At 43.0% G+C, this 17,409-nt stretch overlaps 1 protein-coding gene across 2 annotated transcripts; it reads right to left on the bottom strand.

Annotated features, from left to right (window-relative positions):
• Positions 1 to 639: 639 nt before the first annotated feature.
• Positions 640 to 14,444, bottom strand: LOC105563162 (monocarboxylate transporter 1-like). 2 transcript variants are annotated; one of them, XM_012014530.1, is made up of 5 exons: positions 12,833 to 14,444; positions 5,017 to 5,276; positions 4,791 to 4,917; positions 4,252 to 4,431; positions 640 to 3,411 (listed from the first exon to the last, which is right to left on the bottom strand). In XM_012014530.1, exons 1-5 carry the CDS (start codon positions 12,865 to 12,867, stop codon positions 2,175 to 2,177), a joined length of 1,839 nt encoding a protein of 612 aa, XP_011869920.1. In that variant the 5' UTR covers positions 12,868 to 14,444; the 3' UTR covers positions 640 to 2,174. The 2 variants fall into 2 exon arrangements, with proteins under 2 accessions (XP_011869920.1, XP_011869922.1); XM_012014532.1 differs by having other exon boundaries at positions 12,635 to 13,611.
• Positions 14,445 to 17,409: the final 2,965 nt, after the last annotated feature.

Below are 17,409 nucleotides of genomic sequence, written 5' to 3'. Positions count from 1 at the left end.
GAAACTTGAATTAAAAAAAAAGGTGTTTTCTATTTAACTTTATCTTACATTTACCGACGCATCTGTAAGTAAATATTTTATATCGGTAATTATATATATATAAATGAGATTACGTAACTGAGATTGCTTAAAGTCTTATCAAGGCATCTTACGCGTTTCAAATCAATTACAATAAAACATTGATCACAAATCAATTGTCGCATTCGTCTAATATTTCACATTTATCTAATTATGCTCTCTTATCAATTTTCAACCGTATACTTTTTCATTGTATTCATTTAAAGTACGATTATCTAAATATTTAATATTAAATCTCTAAAAATTTGGAAAAAGACTAACGCTCTATCATACTTTTGCTAACAGAAAGTTGTTTCAAATTTTTTTTAATTTAGCCGTAAAAAATATATTGAGTCCTTCCGTTCTACATCCGCTTAAACACACGCTTAATTTATTAGGATTTAACACTGTGGCATACTTTTGGATAAATAAGTAGGAATAATGCGTGTAAATAACGCGTTTTCTTAATCCGCGGAATGCATTAGATATATAAAATTAATTATAATAGCGGAATTGAATTGAGGAATTAGGGGAATGTTAGAGTAATATAAATTGTATGACATAAATTAATTGTACAAGCGATACAGTCGAAAATTGTGATTATGTATCTTCAACAAAGCAAGAGAATTGAGCAAAAGACACGCACAGATATGTACAGAAATATATTTTGCATATAGCTTTACGTAAGTAATCTCAACATTACCCAAATTCAAAGAAAAAAAATTACGAAAGGTGTCATTCAATATATCCTTCTTTTTCGTCATATTCGCATACACATAACCTGTGTCAGAAAAATCGTAGAACTAAGTTAAAAACCTAACGCTACAATAAAATCAGATAAAAAAGCTATTTATTACTAATTTTATTTAAAAAATTTCTTTATCTTGCATATTCCCTGTATATTACAGCATCGATATCTTCTATGTTGTTTATGAAGATAATAAAAGTCTTCTGAAATTATTTTCAGTTCTCTCGTCGTTTCAATTAAGATTACGGAGATAAAAAGAATTAATAGAAAAAGAAAGAGAGAAGAAAAAAGAAACGTTCGTTCAAATACATAAGGAATATTAAGAACTGTTAAATCGTGTCATTAATTACGTTATGGTCCTCATGATTTAACTACCTAATTATATTATATCATTACGTATTTCCGACTATTCAACATTTAGTATAATCGAATATCCATTGCCGTTATATGATTTAATTAGCTAAATGTTTCTAACTGAATGTGATTCGAACTATTCCTGATCACTTTGGCACAAAGTCGTCTAACGGAACTCCTGTAATACATACACGTATGTTCTTATCTACGCCGTCGTCTAACGTTTGTAATTTTTATTCGATGAGTTCATAGATCTTTGTCAATGATACTATTTTGTTACTGGCAGTAGAAATTATTTTTAACAATTATAAACTTATGTTAATAGGCTACGAAATCAAGCAGTAACAGCTTGACGTTTGCACGTTCCAAAAAGGCTCGCGTAAAAACTAGAAGATAAACGCTATAAAAATATTGACATCATGTTATTGCAAAAATATTCTCTACGAAATTCACATTTCGGGACGGTACAAAATTTATTGCTAATGTACACAATACCTCCTATTCTGTTAATGAATACTTGTGAACTCCTTAGATATTCCTTCCATCTTAAGCTACAGCTTGTCGACCGACATTTCGCAAAAATTATCTTTACAAAATTGTTCTATCCCCAATGACAGCTATTCAGTTTATTCAAGCCTTACGTTGCCCGACGGTTTATGTATCTTATGTAGCAATAATGGCACGAATCGTAAAAAACGCTAAATACCTGCTACGCAGGTAACTATATGCACGGTCGTGCTGGATTCGTGGATACAAAGCTCGATATTTTACGTCTAATATTTAAAAAAAAGTTGTACGAGCTATCCCAGATTTCCTTCCTAGAGCACAAATATCGTGAGAAACACAAGTGTCAAATTCGCCTAGAAATATACAACGATTCGAGTGTTCGTTGCTCCACAGTTTAAAAGTGTCTAAGAACCTAATTTGCGATTGTAATACATAAAGTCTTTTGCGTAGAGCGCTTTTGAATCGATTCGCCGAGGAACCTTGGTCGAACGCGTTGCCTATGCGAATCCTATATCGCTTCCACATCCTTTTTACTGTTCCTGTTGATGAGCGGTACCACCGCCCAGAGCGCGGTGCCCAAAATCAGGATAATCCCGAAGGCCAGAAAGATCGGCTTGTACGACAGCACGTTCTCGAAGATGATGCCACAAACGGGCGGCCCGACCAGCTGCAACACGCCGTTGACGAACAACGAAATCCCGTAGGACGAGCTGAGCTTCTCCGTTCCCAGCATGTCCGCGAGGATGACCGTCGTGATGCCGATGTACATGCCCGACGACAGGCCGAAGAGGCCGCAGAAGAACGACAGCATGGTGTAGCTGGTCGCCATCGGTAACAGGGCCAGGGCGATCCCGCTGGTGCCGAGTCCGCCTACGAAGTAATAATACTTGGGCATAAAATCGATGTCGGACAAGGACGCGCCGCCGATCCTGCCGACCAGATCCAGCGCCGAGACGATGGACAGGAGCAGGGCCGACGAGTTCTTGTCGAAGCCCTCGGTGATGGCGTAGGACGGCAGCAGGATCATGAAGTTCGTGTTGCTGATGGCCGACGTGGAGTTGGAGATGAGGATCACTAAGTAAATGGGGTCCCTCAGCACGCTTAGGTCGAAGAAGGGCGTCTTCTCGGCCTTCTTGTCGCGCTTCTCCGCCGTCCTCGTCGATTTCGAGCTCGCTTCGTTCCGTCTGGGCTCCTCGACACGCGCCCCATCTTCCCTCGGATTCTCCCTGGCCCTCGAGGAGTCCAATTGCGACCTACCGTCCTTCTCGGCGACGGCGCTGTCTCGCCGTGATAAATTCTGCGCGTTCGAATCGTCTTCCTCAACGAGGCGCGGACGAGTCGTCATACGGAACTCGTTCGCACTCTCCCGCGGGATCTCTTCCTGCATCCGCGAGTCCTCGTCCTTGACAACGCTGTACCGTAGCCCCACGACCGTGTCGTTCGCCTTATAATCAAATTTCTTCTCAGACCCACCGGACGCCTTCTCCGTGATTGTCTCCAGCACCGTGTTGCGCGATAGATCCGAGAACTTGCGTATCGGTTCGTCATCGAGTTTCGCGTCCTCCCCAATTTTTTCAGCCGATTCGCTCTCCGGTTTCTCGCCGACGGGCTCGTCGAGGGTCAGCGCCTCGTTATCAATACCCTCGTCCAGGGGCACGACTTTCATGTGCTGCTCGACCGGATGGTACAGGAGGGCGCAGACCAACGTGTTCAGCGTGATCGCGCCCATGATGAGTACAGCCCCTCTGGAATGTGACAATGAAGCCTGATTTAAGTAAAGTATGCATCCTGCTTTGCTTTTAAGGGGCGAGAAAGAAATAATTTGTTCTAGATCAAACTTGGACCTGTGCTTTGCTGTAGTTCCGTTACATTTGCCTTCGTACTGAACTCTATCAACATTTTATATTTATCTGTACGACGGTATCAACTGCACGGAAAAAAGATGCTGTCGAATTAAAGAAATACAGCTGCCCGAATTAAACGTCGACGTCACGGGCTGTCACAAATATAAATGATTCGCTCCATTGGGTTCGCTCTGGATTTTTATTTTAAGCATTGAACTAAATATCCAGACAACTATCTCATATTTTTCACTCACTAATACTGATGTTGTTTTCAACCATTTCCATTTCAATTGCACCGTTGATACAACATCATTTTTTTTCCGTGTCGATAAGCAACTACGACTTCTCAGGAGAATTGGTAATTAAAACGCATAGAAGCAAAAAGACTGGTGGAATTAGAAATTTCCGAATTGACGAGGCTTCATTGTTCGACGTTCTGCGGGACCTTTCTTGGAACGAAGAAGGTTTCGCCGTGGGTTTGCAAAAGGTTTTGTGACGTGTGCGGCTTCCCAGGCCGCCCCGGAGTGCACTTCTACTTTCCGTTCCCTCGAAAGCAGTTGGAACTATGCATAAAGTCTTTTGCGGAAGCGCTCTCGGTAGAATAGATATCTTGTTCTCGAAACAGGAGCCGAGAGGAACATCTGAATAATTCACATTCAGTTTTTCTAACAGTCGCCCCACCATGTTCACTTAAGTAGACATAATCAGAGGTACGTGATGTTGTTTCTTCTAGTAAATTACCTGTATCCGAAGCAGTCCAGGAGATATTGCAGTAACGGTGGTAGCACTATAGTGCCGATCGCGCTACCGGAGATGCACAGGCCGTTCGCCACCCCACGTAGCTTCTCGAAGTATTGCGTCACGATGTAAACCGTCGGTGGAAATGACAATCCAGCGCCGATCCCGACCATAAGGCCGTAACTGCGTATCAAGGAAACAATTGTTATTTGTAGAAAAAATTTCTAAGAGGCGTCAGGAAAAATGTTAATTCTTTTTTTCTTCTCTCTAGGTGTAAGGACTCGCGCGGCACTTTCGTGTATATTATATGTACACTTGGCATACTCCGCGTACAGAGAGCGGAGCTCAGTTGAGTTCGCAGAAGTTGTGTAATACACGTAAATCAGGGAGACCTTTCGTCTTAAACGCTTCAACAACCGGCTTTGTTACACAACATTTCGGCAACGTTTCGTCAGTAGCAGTTATTAAAATCAGAGCTGTTAATAGCTGTGTTTGCCTATTCACTTGCGACGCCCCTCGAACGTCAATCGGCGTAGAATTACCTGACGTAAAGATAAGTGACCGAATTAGCGAAGTAGCTCAGCATCATCCCGCTGGCCGCAAAGGTGCCGCCGATGAGGGTCACCGTTCTATACGAGTACCTGGTCGACAGGATGCTAGATAAAGGACCTGCGAAATTATATTTTATATTTTTAGGATATCGCGTAGCGTTTTATTTACTTTGTAACCCTGGCGAAAATAACGTAGAAATCGCGAGGGGCTGCTTACCTAACGAGCTGTACAGAAAGTAGCATAACGCCGGCATCCAGGAGGCCGCGGTGGAGGAAGCCTTGAAAACGTGCAGAAACTCGACGAAGAGCACGCCGAAGGACTTGACGGTGCCGGGGATGAGAAAGTTGACGACGAGGGCGGAGAACAGGACCACCCAGCCCCATCCGCCGTCCGGCGGGATCATCTTCGTCTTCCGCGCCTTCCTCCTCGTCGACATGGTTTTCTCTACCGCGGCGCAGGCCCCGTGCGAATCCCGCCTGCGAACCGTTCAAGGGGGGAACGGCGTCGTTACGCGTGGATTATAATAGACACTTTCTGCCTTCCGTTGCCGCGAAGGTAAGAGAAAGATTATTATCGCTGTTTAAAGAACAGATCGGCCTAGAGCGCCGTCCTTGGCGCGATTACGCTCTTTCATAACAACGCGCGATAGAGGAATCGATGAAATCATCGACGTTTCGCGAGATTGCGGCCTGTCCTATTGTATTTCGCGGCGATGTCGCAAAACTTTCGCGTCGCCTCGAAGATCCACGTGCGAGCGCGCGGATCTTCTCCGGGCTCTTCCCTCCCGAGATCGTCGTCGCGAGATCGCTAATTCGCCTTAAAAAAAACAAAAAAAAATGTAAAATTCGCCGCGTTGTTTGCGCGGCGCAAACGGGCGGCGGAGCGACGCGTTTCCTTCTTATAATTGTCCGCTTATTGACCGCGCGCTTTCCCAGGAGGATTTTCTTTTCACACTTGGCCGCGCGCGCGGGCAGCTTCGCGCGCGTTCACCTGCGCGCACGCATGGAATATATACGATTTTCATTGGAACATACGCGCTCGTTGGTACACGTATACGTGCCCCGGTTACCATTCACGATCGCGCACGCGAACGCCCGAGGAAAAATTCCCGCCTGTATGCGTGTACCAACGCGCGACGAGTTCGGAATAATTATTCTTTCCATTTGCTCCTAAACGTAGGGAACGTGATTGAGAAGGAAAAAAAAAAGGAAAGAAAGAAAGAAGAGAGCAGTTTCAATGGCTCGGATGGAGAGAGAGAGAACAGAGTGCAGGCTACGCCTTAATCTGGACACATATCGGAAGTCCGCGTATCTATGCAGGAAGATTATATAGGATGAAAGTCGTTAAACGAGACTCTCGTGGCTCTCCGCTGCCGTATCCTTCCACTTTGATAGAAAGCACGCGTCGGGTGCCGCGAGATCTGCTTGGAACTAAGCCGAGGCTCAAAGGACGTTTAGACCAAGTGAGAAATACTTGGTCGATCCACGTCGACGCTGTCGAATTGGCTCGACGTCGGTCGACGGGTCATTTCTCGCTGGGAAGGACGATCGAAAATCGCAACGAGTTCAGGCTCCGCGAGGGGTGCGCTCATTTAACATCTCATTTAATCTTATTTAACATTTGGTGAACAAACGATGCGTATCACGCGTGAAACGGAACGCACCCCGCATTGGCTTTATCGCTCGAGCCTGTAACCTTCGAGGTGATGTCCAGTTTTAACCAATGTAGACGCCACTCTGCATCCACATATGATAGAGACCCTGTAATCGGAGACTGGCCATAAGAGCTCGCCAAATTCCGGCGAGTAAGGGAGAAACATAGGCCAATCTCACTCTTCTACCATCGTAGAAACGTAGAAGAGTACGGGGTCTCCAGCTGCTATTATTCCTACTTTATTCAATAAAAGCAACGACCTCGTCTCGACGTCGATCGACGCCTCATTTCTCACTTGGGTTTACGATTATTCGACACCTCGTTGTTTCGAGTATTAAATCAATCGCGTATTCGGCTAAAAATCTAGTCGCGTTCGAAACTACCTTTAATCAGGTGTCGAGATATTATTCATCTGTACTTGAAAGGGCAAGAAAGCTGGATGTTTTTTAGCGCCAATTTTATCAGGAGTTTGCTCCTCGAAAAATATCAGAACGGACGGAACCACGTTTGATCAGGTGCCGAGATATCGATTTATTCGGAATCGAGAGGACGAAAGAGTTAAATGCTTCTCGTTATTTCTCATGAATTAATAAGCACTTCTAACTGTCATCCTTCTGCGAAGCGTTAGTTACGGCGTTTAACGTGTCGGTACGAAGGCGAACATATAATAAATGGTAAAAATAAAATACTTGGAGGTGTGCGTGTGCGCGTGTGTCCCGTCCCGATCCGCGTCTTTGTCGGATTAATTAGCATCTCGACGAGCGCGTTACGTTCTATCGCCCAACGTCGCACACGGAGGAGCTCCTGACGGACACTCTGCGTGTTACGCGGCTATCGCGTGGCGGCCGGTCATTAATTTGGAATTGCGACTATTATGTGGCTTTTAGATTTCAACTTTTCGTCACGTCTCTTGCCCCTTAATTCAGCTGGGAATTGCTGGCAGTACGGTGGAAGTTTGACAATTTAATGGATGCCTAACGGGAGTCCGGCGAAAAAGTAATGGATGTAGACCTTGCGGAAGACACACTTGCCGGACGTTTAACGTTCATCTGACAAGCGTCTGCGCGTAATGATAAAATGAAGATGCGGCCTTTATTTTCTTATACCGATTTACGAAGCAGTAACAATGTCATTTCTTCCGGGTGTCTCCCTTTCGTTTCAATAATAAAATTTGACATCAATTATTAATTGAAGATACGAACGAAGATGGCAAGTCTAAATTCTGGGGGTCTATTTTCGGTTCTCTGATTCTCACGGTGGTGCGTAAAAAGAAGGAAGAAAGACGCGAGGCCTGCGTCGTGAAAAGCGTCACGCGGCTTTCGCGGCCTCGCGATTCTGCCTCCTTTTAACGTTTTATTAATTAAAAATGCGAATTGAGACACGGGTGAGATCGGAAGTACATAAATTCCAGGGCTATTCTCGGTTCTCCGGTTCTCAAGGTGGCGCGAATCAACAATCTCGACTGACTGGCGTCTCGAGGATCATCCGCGTTTGCATATTCGCGGCCTCTTCGTCCCGAGGCGAGCAACGTGGCGGTGGTAGTGCGGCGCAACGGTGAGAAAAGTCCCGTAATCGGCCACACGGTTACACGGCCTAACACACCGCGCTACAAGTAGGCACATCGCCTCGCGAGGTACCACGCCTGGGTACTATGAATGATTCCATTTACTACGGATGCGTAAAACGCTCGGACGCGCTGGCGAACGCGCCGTCGATCACCGGATCGCCTCGCCGCGCCGCGCCGCGCTCTCCAGTCGGCGCGAGACGCGCGTGGTACGATCGGCCTCGCGAGCTATCTCATATTAGTAACGTTTTAGAAAAACTGCCGCTCACGTGTCAGAGTAACGAGCTATACGTTTCGTAATGCGCGTGCAATCTTCGGATTTTTAAATTGCAGAGAGAGGGGAAGGGAGATCTTTGCAAGAAAGACCGTATTTTCATTAGACGCAGTTCGATCAAATTGCTGCTAACTGATGAATATGTACACTGAGAGAAAATGTTCGCTACCGTAGTATGGTTTGCTAAAAATATCTTTTCACCAAGCTATTTAATGGCCACCACCTTGCCTAGGTCCTAATTCAATGGGCGTTTAAATTTCAATTTGATTTATATCTAAATAGGACCGAGAAATATTCACCGTTGTTAAAAATATCTTGCTGCCATAACTATAAATTTCTAAAGCACAGCAAACGGTTTGCTGTCGCACCTAATACAATAGGCACAGCAGCAAGATATTTAGCTATCGCAGCTAAATGTTAGCTGTCCATATTTTACAAATGAGATTCCGTTGCCACGTATACAGTTTTTAGCTACGGCGGCTACATTTTTCTTTCCGTGTATTTCTGTGTGAAATGGTTTCCTAGACTCTTCCCTTTTTCGACTTTCGTTGACTTTCTCTCCTCTCGTCGCATTTAAATTCTGCAGATTTAAATGAATTGCGTCAGGAAAGAGCTGCCTGATCAAATGATATGTGTAAGAGAATCTTCAAAGGTATCGGGAATCTTCAAAGGAGCGCGCTCTCTATTTGCGCGAGACAAACGTGGAAGGAGGACACTCCGAATATCTTTTAAATAGACAAAAATATGGACAAAATAAAAAGGTGAAAAAGGTGGATATTGGCCGTCCTCTCTCGAGCCGCAGGTTAATATGTCTGTAGTAATCGAAAATGAATAATTGCGTAACTCTAACAGAATTACACCGAACCATTTTCCAGAACATATGTTGCCAAGTGAATAAATAAACCGGTTCTATTAATACGTTCTTAAGGCCGAAAGTTTGAATGTGAATGTATCATTACGCGCTAAAGGTTAATGTCGCTATTGAAGCCAAAATCTAGCAATCGGAGAATTTCTTTTGGATCTCCAATAGATAAAGGTTGCCCTTTGGTGCTGAAAAAAGAAGGTTGAACGCTGAATAGAGGATACCGAATTATTGTCTCAATCGTTATATGTCTAGCAAATCTAGTAAAGCTGATCAAATTTTGTTCGGCTCATCTATTCAGATTAAAATTTTTTAAATATTATTTTCTCGTCATCCTATGTCATTAAACTATGTGCGTTAATAATAATCTCGCAATCGGCTAAAAAAATAGTGTAGGATAATATTAGATATTAGTTTAAAATAATTCAAATAATCAAAGTGTATAAATGATGTTAAAAGATAAAAGAGAAAAATTGAAACATACGCAGAACCGCATTCGCAAGAGAGACTGTCCAGTGTCCGTAAAAAATAGAGGAAGGTCCAAACAACTGTTGTCCATTATGAATTTATAGGTCAGAAATGTGTAAAAGGCTTTTTCAGCCTACAGCAGGTTTGCTAACGTGAATAAGTTGGTCCCGTAACTCGTTGAGTGATCAGGGATGTAAGTTAATCTAAAAAGTTGATAAACTAAAATTGACTCGAAATCCCGAAATTTACATTGTCAGCAGGTGTTGAAATAAATGAAGACCTACATGCAACAGGCAATTCATATGATAATCAAAAATAATTAGACGATGAAACAAAGGTCGAATATACGCTCGCAACAATTAGATCTAGACTGAGTCATTGCAAACCAAGGACAAAGCGATATATGGCAATTATTTGTAACTATTATTATTTATCCGTGGCTGTAGCGAATGTTTTAAAAGTGTCGAAATAGGAGGCATCGACGTGTAAGTCGGTGTCGCTCTGAGAATTAATTTTCTTCTCTAACGTGGATCATCTCACTTACGATTCTTTTATGTCAAAAAGCTTCTCTATCAAGACTGGTGACATCCCAATCGAAATTATGGTTGGACTCGAGAGTGCGTTGAGTCAACACAGAACCCCTCGATGGATCCAACCTATTATTCCTATGCTCCTTTAGTCTCGCGTTGAATCTCCTCTTACAATTAGTTTGCCTCACGTAGGACGCGTTACAATTTCCGCGAGGAATTTCATAGATCGTATTGGTAGTTTCTAACTTTTCGCTTTTATCCTTGCGCGCCGTCACGAATCTAGACAAACCTGGACAATCTAAACGGCGATATCCCAGCAAATTATGTCGTTACTTTTATTTTCGCGAAATAATACTTTTCTAATAAAATGAAATCATTAATAATTAGCAAAGAGACCGTAGGTTTTCCACGTTATAAGGAAGATATCATTTAAGTTAATCGTACAGCTGTCTATCTTGCAATAAGCACAGTCATTACCTGGCAAAGCAACGCAAGAAATTCTCAAGACACTTTATACCGTGCTACTCAATATTCATTCAGGAAAGAGCCGGCGGTGGCGCGCCGCGTAAACAGATTTCTGTCGCATTAAATAATGTTACGTTCAAATTTTACTCGATATTTATCTGATATCGGGTTTTACGAGCCCCGCGCGCGCAAGCACCGCGAGTCGGCGCGTATGTACGCCTATCGTTATTAATTTAAGGCGCTCCGTCGCCGCGGCATGCGCGAGATAGCGTGGGCAACTCGTATCTCGGCAGTAACAAACGGCACGCTCGTTAACGTTCAAGCGCCTTGGTGCATTACGATGAATTAATATCCGTAAACAGAATCCGAAAGGAGAGAAACACGTTCCAATACGAAGGTAACGGGTGGACGTCGATACACGCGCGCGCACACACGCGCGAGAAGACGAAGCGTCAATCGGTAGTCATCCCTTATTAAAGAATTAATCGTACGTCCCGCGTTTTCTTCCGCGGTGCGTACGCTTCGTCGAATTGGCCAACAGGATGCTCAGACTAATTGCGTCGTTTTTTTAGAGAGAGAGAGAGAGAAAGAGAGAGAAAAGCTAAATGTCAGAGAACAACGTAGTTGAACCGCAAATATATTTTGCATATGTGTATCACGTGGCTGAAATGAAGTGCGTGGAATCACACTCTAACTGACGCGTGTTGCTCTTGGCAAGGTTGTTGTTTTTAAAAGGTGCGCGCACACACTCTCTGTCTTTATATTTGCTATTCTTTGCTATAGTATTGGATCGAGCTGTTAATTGTGACACGCCGATTTTATTGAGTTCACTCTCGCTCTCTCGTTTCTCTTTTCGCGTTTCTTTCTAATCTTCATAATCGTCGCAATCTTGCAATTAAATTCTACTTTTTGTGCCGCGAGAGGTAGGATTAAATTTTACTTTTCATTTCAATTCTATCTCCATTCGTCTCCTTTTTTCTCTTCCTATCTCGATTAAATAAAATATATTTCACGTCGCGGATAAACAGCGAGACTTTTGCACCTCCCTGTGAACTGTCATGCTACGTAGAGAAGTATGCAGCAATTTCATCTATTGGGAAAATTCGTTCATTTCCGCGCACGCATGGGTATGCGGCAATTCGTTTCTCGAATCGCGCGCGCAGTGGAAGGAAATACAATGATACATCGACGACAAACGATATCGTGCATAAAATGTAACAGATACATTTACGAACAACGATATATGTTTCCGTCTAATTCTAAATCAAGCATATATAAGATCGCATGACGTGAAACACGCGATACACAAGGTTACCATTCTAATAGTATTGGCCAACAAATCTAAGCTCACTCTATATTTTATTTGAATAAAACTCCACCTTTTCTTTCTGCAAGTCGAACCTGAGTCCGTCAAGAAACTTTATCAGTTCGCGAATAGATTTTAAATGCTCGCACCTGTCCCTTTACGATGTTCGTAAGCTTCATACAGTATCAAGTATAGCTTCAAATAGTTGAGTATACATGCTCGGACGCTCGAATGAACTTTAAAGTAACGAGATCCCTGCTAATGATCATGTTTGTCTAATTATTATAACGAATCAGCATATATTTGAGAATAAAAAAATTGTTAAATAGGTCTCGTAATTAAATAACGTAATTATTCGCACAAGTAATCGGTCACTTGACAATGAGAAGAATAGAAAAATAATGTGATAACGTCCCAATTCTTAGATTCTTAAGCTTCGACCGACGAGAGAAGCTTCAAATTAATCTTAGATTCCGTGCTTAAAATAGGGATTTCATCAGCGGGGGAAAAAGCTCAAGAGTTCATCAAATTCAATATCACCTAGCGGCCTGAATATATGGAGAATATGAAGTTATCCTGGATTCTAAGACGCGTCGAGTCAACCGTGTAAGTATCGAGGGAACTCCGCGATCTAAATTAAAGTCATCGATTTATTGAGCATTATTTGCCCAACCACTTCATCCGAAAGCAATTATAATAATCGCGCACTGACCTGGTAGACATTTCCTCTCGTTTCGACATCTCTTCTTCTCGCCTAGCGGTGGTGGAGGAAGGATGGAGGTGGCGGTAGCTCAGTCACCCGCGGATAACTATTCTTTCTCTCTCTTTCTCTTTCTTCTCTTTCTCTCTCTTTTTCTCTCTCTCTCTCTCTCTCTCTCTCTCTCTCTCTCTCTCTCTCTCTCTCTCTTACTCTGGTAGGAGGGCAACGGGAAGCAGGATGCTCATCGGACGTTTGCTATCATCCTGTGTCTTGGACTAGACTGCACACTGGTACCGGAGAACCCGTTCCACTCCCTCTTCTTTTTTCCTCAGCTCTCCTCGCATCGGCACAGGAACACCCGAAGGCTGCCCTCAACTTTTATCGTACCAAAACGGTCATCGCGCCGCGCCATTATAAGACCGGCTGTGCGCCACCGATGTGCACGTTACGGTGTGCACGTAAGGATTGTTTTCTTCGAGTTGGCTGGCAGGCTGACTGGCTGGCTGGCTGGCTGGCTAGCTGATCGGCTGGCTGGCTGGCCGACTGGTCGGCAATACCGACTTTTAACTGAGCTACCACACGGAGGTGCTCTTGGTACACCGCGGCGGGACTACAAGGTGGAGACAGGTCGAGGTAGCGTGATCCAGCGCACGATCACCGAGAGGGTGGGAGATTTCTTCCACCGCATGCACAACCACCGCTTGCTCAGCTCCCACCATCGCCGCTGCCTCGGCGCGGCTCCCAAAGATGACTTAGGCACCGCAAACATCTCGCGCACGTCGCGATCCCGAGAATGCTCGTCGAAACGCACATCTTCAAGGATTTCCAAGGACGTCGCGTGATCCACGAAGATACATCGATAAACTCGACTCCGCGTCTCAATTAAAATCCTGTCCCGTTGCGATGAGCAACAGGAAGAAACGATCGTGCATAATCCTTACAAATGTAAAGATCGTTATACACTTTCTGGCTGTAAGCTAAAGTGAATAAAAGATTGATTGATTGAAAGATCGTTATACAATTATTGTTATATTAATTTACGTTGATCGACAAGATTGTCGCCGAGTATCGCGAGGATTTGAAGATTTTAAGACCGTGTCTTCCATTCTTCTTTATACAATGATGTCGCGAGAATTCATTACATCTGTCTCTGTAAAATCTTGAGCATCGTCAACGGTATTTTATCGAGACGCCGTGTACACCGAGCTGAAGTACAGAATTTTGCCGCTCTTCTTCCTCCTCCAAAGGCGAATCCTATTCTTCTCTTTAAACAACGTGCTTTTTCCTCCGCTTCTGTGCATGCTCCTTGGTGCCTCTCCTCCTGCCCCGCCTCCTTACACGCGGCGAGTCTGGCTCTCGGGATCGTCATTCTGCAGGTTCGCATCATTAGTTTTTATTTTGCGACGGTACTGTGCTATTTTTATCCCGCGATACTCCTCCTCCTTTCTTCCTCTTCTTCTTCATCATCCTCTTCTTCGTCTTCTTCGTCCTTCTTCACCCGTCCTCGAAGACTACCTGCGCGCACGTATTATTATTATGCGGAACTTAAGTCCAAGGAACCCAGAGCAGGACTGAGCGGGGATCCATTCCCCGATCGAAAAGTTCAAAGAACTTAATTCGACACCGTGGGTTTTACCGCCCGCCACTTTGCAGACGTTGATTTCTGAAAAGTCGACGGAGTATCAGGAGAACAGAATCGACAAAGAGATTGCACTATTTAACCCCAATAGAAAAATGTCTCAAGTACCTACTGTGCGATAATTGCATCATCCAAAAGGAGGAATTCCAGCATTCCAAGTTTCATCCACAATAAGAGAAGTGTGGCTGCCGTAGCTAAAAACTGCATGTAGCAACTAAATTTCAGTTGTAAGATACGGTCAGCTAATATTTAGTTGCGATAGAAATTTTTTTATGTCCAGATTTCGCCACAAAATTTTCTAAATACTTTCCTATCGGGGAAAATTCTACAAAACTTCGAAAATTTACACGGAATTGGGAAAATATGATCGGCAAGGATGTTGGTACTCATTGTCTTTCGAACTGTATCCATTGGGACATCTGCCTGTTTTTAACTTACGCTAGGCAACAAACGAAAGAATATACAGAGCGCAAGTGTTAAAAAAAAAAAAAGAAACCGAGCGAAAATAGTTGTGGAACGAGACACCGTGGGATGAGATCGTTTAATTTCAGCAGGCAGCCGATTTCCCCTCTACGATCGAATCGGCGCCGCGACGCCGCGCGGAGGGGTAATCTCGCGCTTCACTCGCTTTGCCTTTTTTTTTCCCTCCGATAGCGCGGCATACCTTTCACTACCTTCGCAGCCTTCCACGATTATTAGCATAATGTTTTCCATCGTACTTCGCGTTGCTTTTCGCGAGTACGGATCTCCGTGACGCGCCGCCGGCTTCGCAACCCGCAACCCGACATGTGCGCGCGCGCTCTCTCAAGCCTAAGCAAAAGCACTAACTCGAGAACTGGTTTTACCTCACGGAATACTCGGAGCCAGCGGACAAAGGAGGCGGCATTGATTGCCAGCGATTACGGTAAAAGTTGGCGCTGTTTTTCTCTCTTCCTCCCCCCCTCCTCCCACGTTTGTTTTTTTCTTTTGTTCTCGATAAAGGGAAAAGATTTTCGGGACGCGTCGTATCTGCGCGACGTGACACACGGCAGCTCGTGCGAATGAAAAACAACGTACATTTTCGCCGCTTCCTGTACACGGAGAAAGATACGGCCTAAATTAGCACGGCTCTAAACTTGAAACGACGATATCCTTTCAAGTGGGGACGATTATTTTGATCTCTTCGGCGTTAATGGATTCTACAGAAAAATATACCGTTACGGCGACCTTGCTACTAATGGCGACTTGTCGTTGACTAAGGGAATTATCGTATCCGCCGTATCTTAAAGTAAAAAAAAAAAGAAAGAATCGTGCGCGTGTAGCAATAATAGTGTTTCCTATATCCTATAATTTCCTATGATCCGTTTAAAGTCCAAGGAAACCGTAAGGCAATCGGCACACAGTCTTCGCGACGCAAAATACGAAGATGTACAATCCGAACTTATAATCGAAAGTAAAATTGAAATTCGAAGCTTTCCATCGGACCCTAGTAGCACAGTGCATTGGTTAAACATTGGTCCAATGTTGGTTATAGTAGAAATGCACTGGCCGATATTGTTCAGTGTAAAGCCAATATTGGCTATGAAATAAATGTAAATATTGCACGATAATTATATAATATTAAATTTATAATGGAAGTGCATTGGCCAATATTTAACAATGTAATAAGAATATTGGTAAAATATTGGTACAATATTAAAACAATATTGCTAAATAGACATATTGGCTAAACAAGAGAAGGCGTCCATCTTACAATATTGAACCAGTATTGGGAATACTAGATTATTTCCCAATATTGCGCCAATATATTGTACTGCTAGGGGAATTTTACATTTTTAGACCCTTTGTCACTCACCGGAATAACAAAAGGTCCAACTATGATTTTTGCACAATTATTATAATTATTACCCTATGATGATCATCATCAAGACCACTTCAAGACCACTTAACGTCTTTTAGCCGTCCATTAGACGTCTATTAAAGTTGCAGATATTTGCAAGAATGTTCATGTACTATCTGGGAAGAATTGTCAGATATGTCCTGGTGCGGTAAAAAAATGGCGATCAGATTTATAGTTGTATGCGCAGCATGACTGAAAGTAATCGTGTAGCGTCAATATTAGCCCGGTCTGGTCAAGAATAGCCTCGGTGGGAATCCTGTCTGACCACCTTGCCCCCCACGATCGGTCAACGTCTAAATTAGGGTGAATGTGCCGTTGTAGATGCGTTATCGTTATTCGGTTGTCGACTGGCCGTAGCGTGACACGGCCGCTGTTAATACTTTGTTATGCGACCCACATAATAAAGTAAATTAATCACTGCAAGCAAAACAAGATTACCCTGGATGCTAAAAAAAATATGATTTACTATGCAATAACTTATGCTAATTTTAAATACTGCGGTCAATCTCCTCCTTGCCAATTACAATCTTCTTGTAATAGACCTTTCAGACGCTCAATTGTCACAATTTATAATTCTTGATTTTCTAAATTGCAACTCTTGAGAATATGTATAGAAGATTCTCTGAAATTAAGGCTCCTGGTCCCCGAGCCGAGAACTCCGCGATGACGGTGGCGACATAGTCGCTAGCGATAGGAATAAGAACCCTATCGCGAAAATCGACTGATCTACATTATGTATTATCGACATTATCAAATTATGTTTTCTTCTTGCCGCTTTAATATCAAAGTAGCGACATCTACGAACTAAATTTGACGAAACATTAGACGAAGTAATGTAAGCTAATAAAGCAATTATTGAAAGTTTCGTGGACTTTATGAAAGATATCGTTAGTTTGTTGTCTTCGCAAAATTAAGAAAAAGAATACAATTTAACAATGCCAATATACATTTGTGATATTATGACAGTATATTATATGTATTTATACATATTTTAATATATTACGGCGTAAATTATGTTGAAGTTCAGTACCCACATTTAAAAATAATAATGTCTTACTAATTTCTAAAAATAAGAATCAGATAAAGTACAGAATACACAAAATATCAAACTTTTCTAACATTTGCCAATACTGTTTCAGTAGCAAATTAAGAGCATAGAAATGGAATTGGCGATTCTGCATACCTGCAATAATAGATAAATATAAATTTTTCAAAAAGCACTAAATATTCGAAAGTAGAATAATATCAGAAAATTGGAAAAACCTGAAA

The sequence above is a fragment of the Vollenhovia emeryi genome, unplaced genomic scaffold (genome assembly GCF_000949405.1).
Source record: "Vollenhovia emeryi isolate VEMERY1.0 unplaced genomic scaffold, V.emery_V1.0 DF939180.1, whole genome shotgun sequence".
In the NCBI taxonomy this organism is placed as follows: Eukaryota; Metazoa; Arthropoda; class Insecta; order Hymenoptera; family Formicidae; genus Vollenhovia; species Vollenhovia emeryi.
The sequence above is the reverse complement of the archived record's forward strand: the minus strand, read 5'-3'. Positions and strand labels throughout refer to the sequence as shown.

Excerpts from the sequence above, each read along its gene's own strand:
- LOC105563162 (XM_012014530.1), bottom strand. The coding sequence starts at position 12,867 with ATGAGCATCCTGCTTCCCGTTGCCCTCCTACCAGA. Across the intron at positions 4,918-5,016 it reads CTTTCTGTACAGCTCGTTAG|GTCCTTTATCTAGCATCCTG; the intron begins GTAAGCAGCCCC and ends ATAATTTCGCAG. Across the intron at positions 4,432-4,790 it reads GTCACTTATCTTTACGTCAG|TTACGGCCTTATGGTCGGGA; the intron begins GTAATTCTACGC and ends CTTGATACGCAG.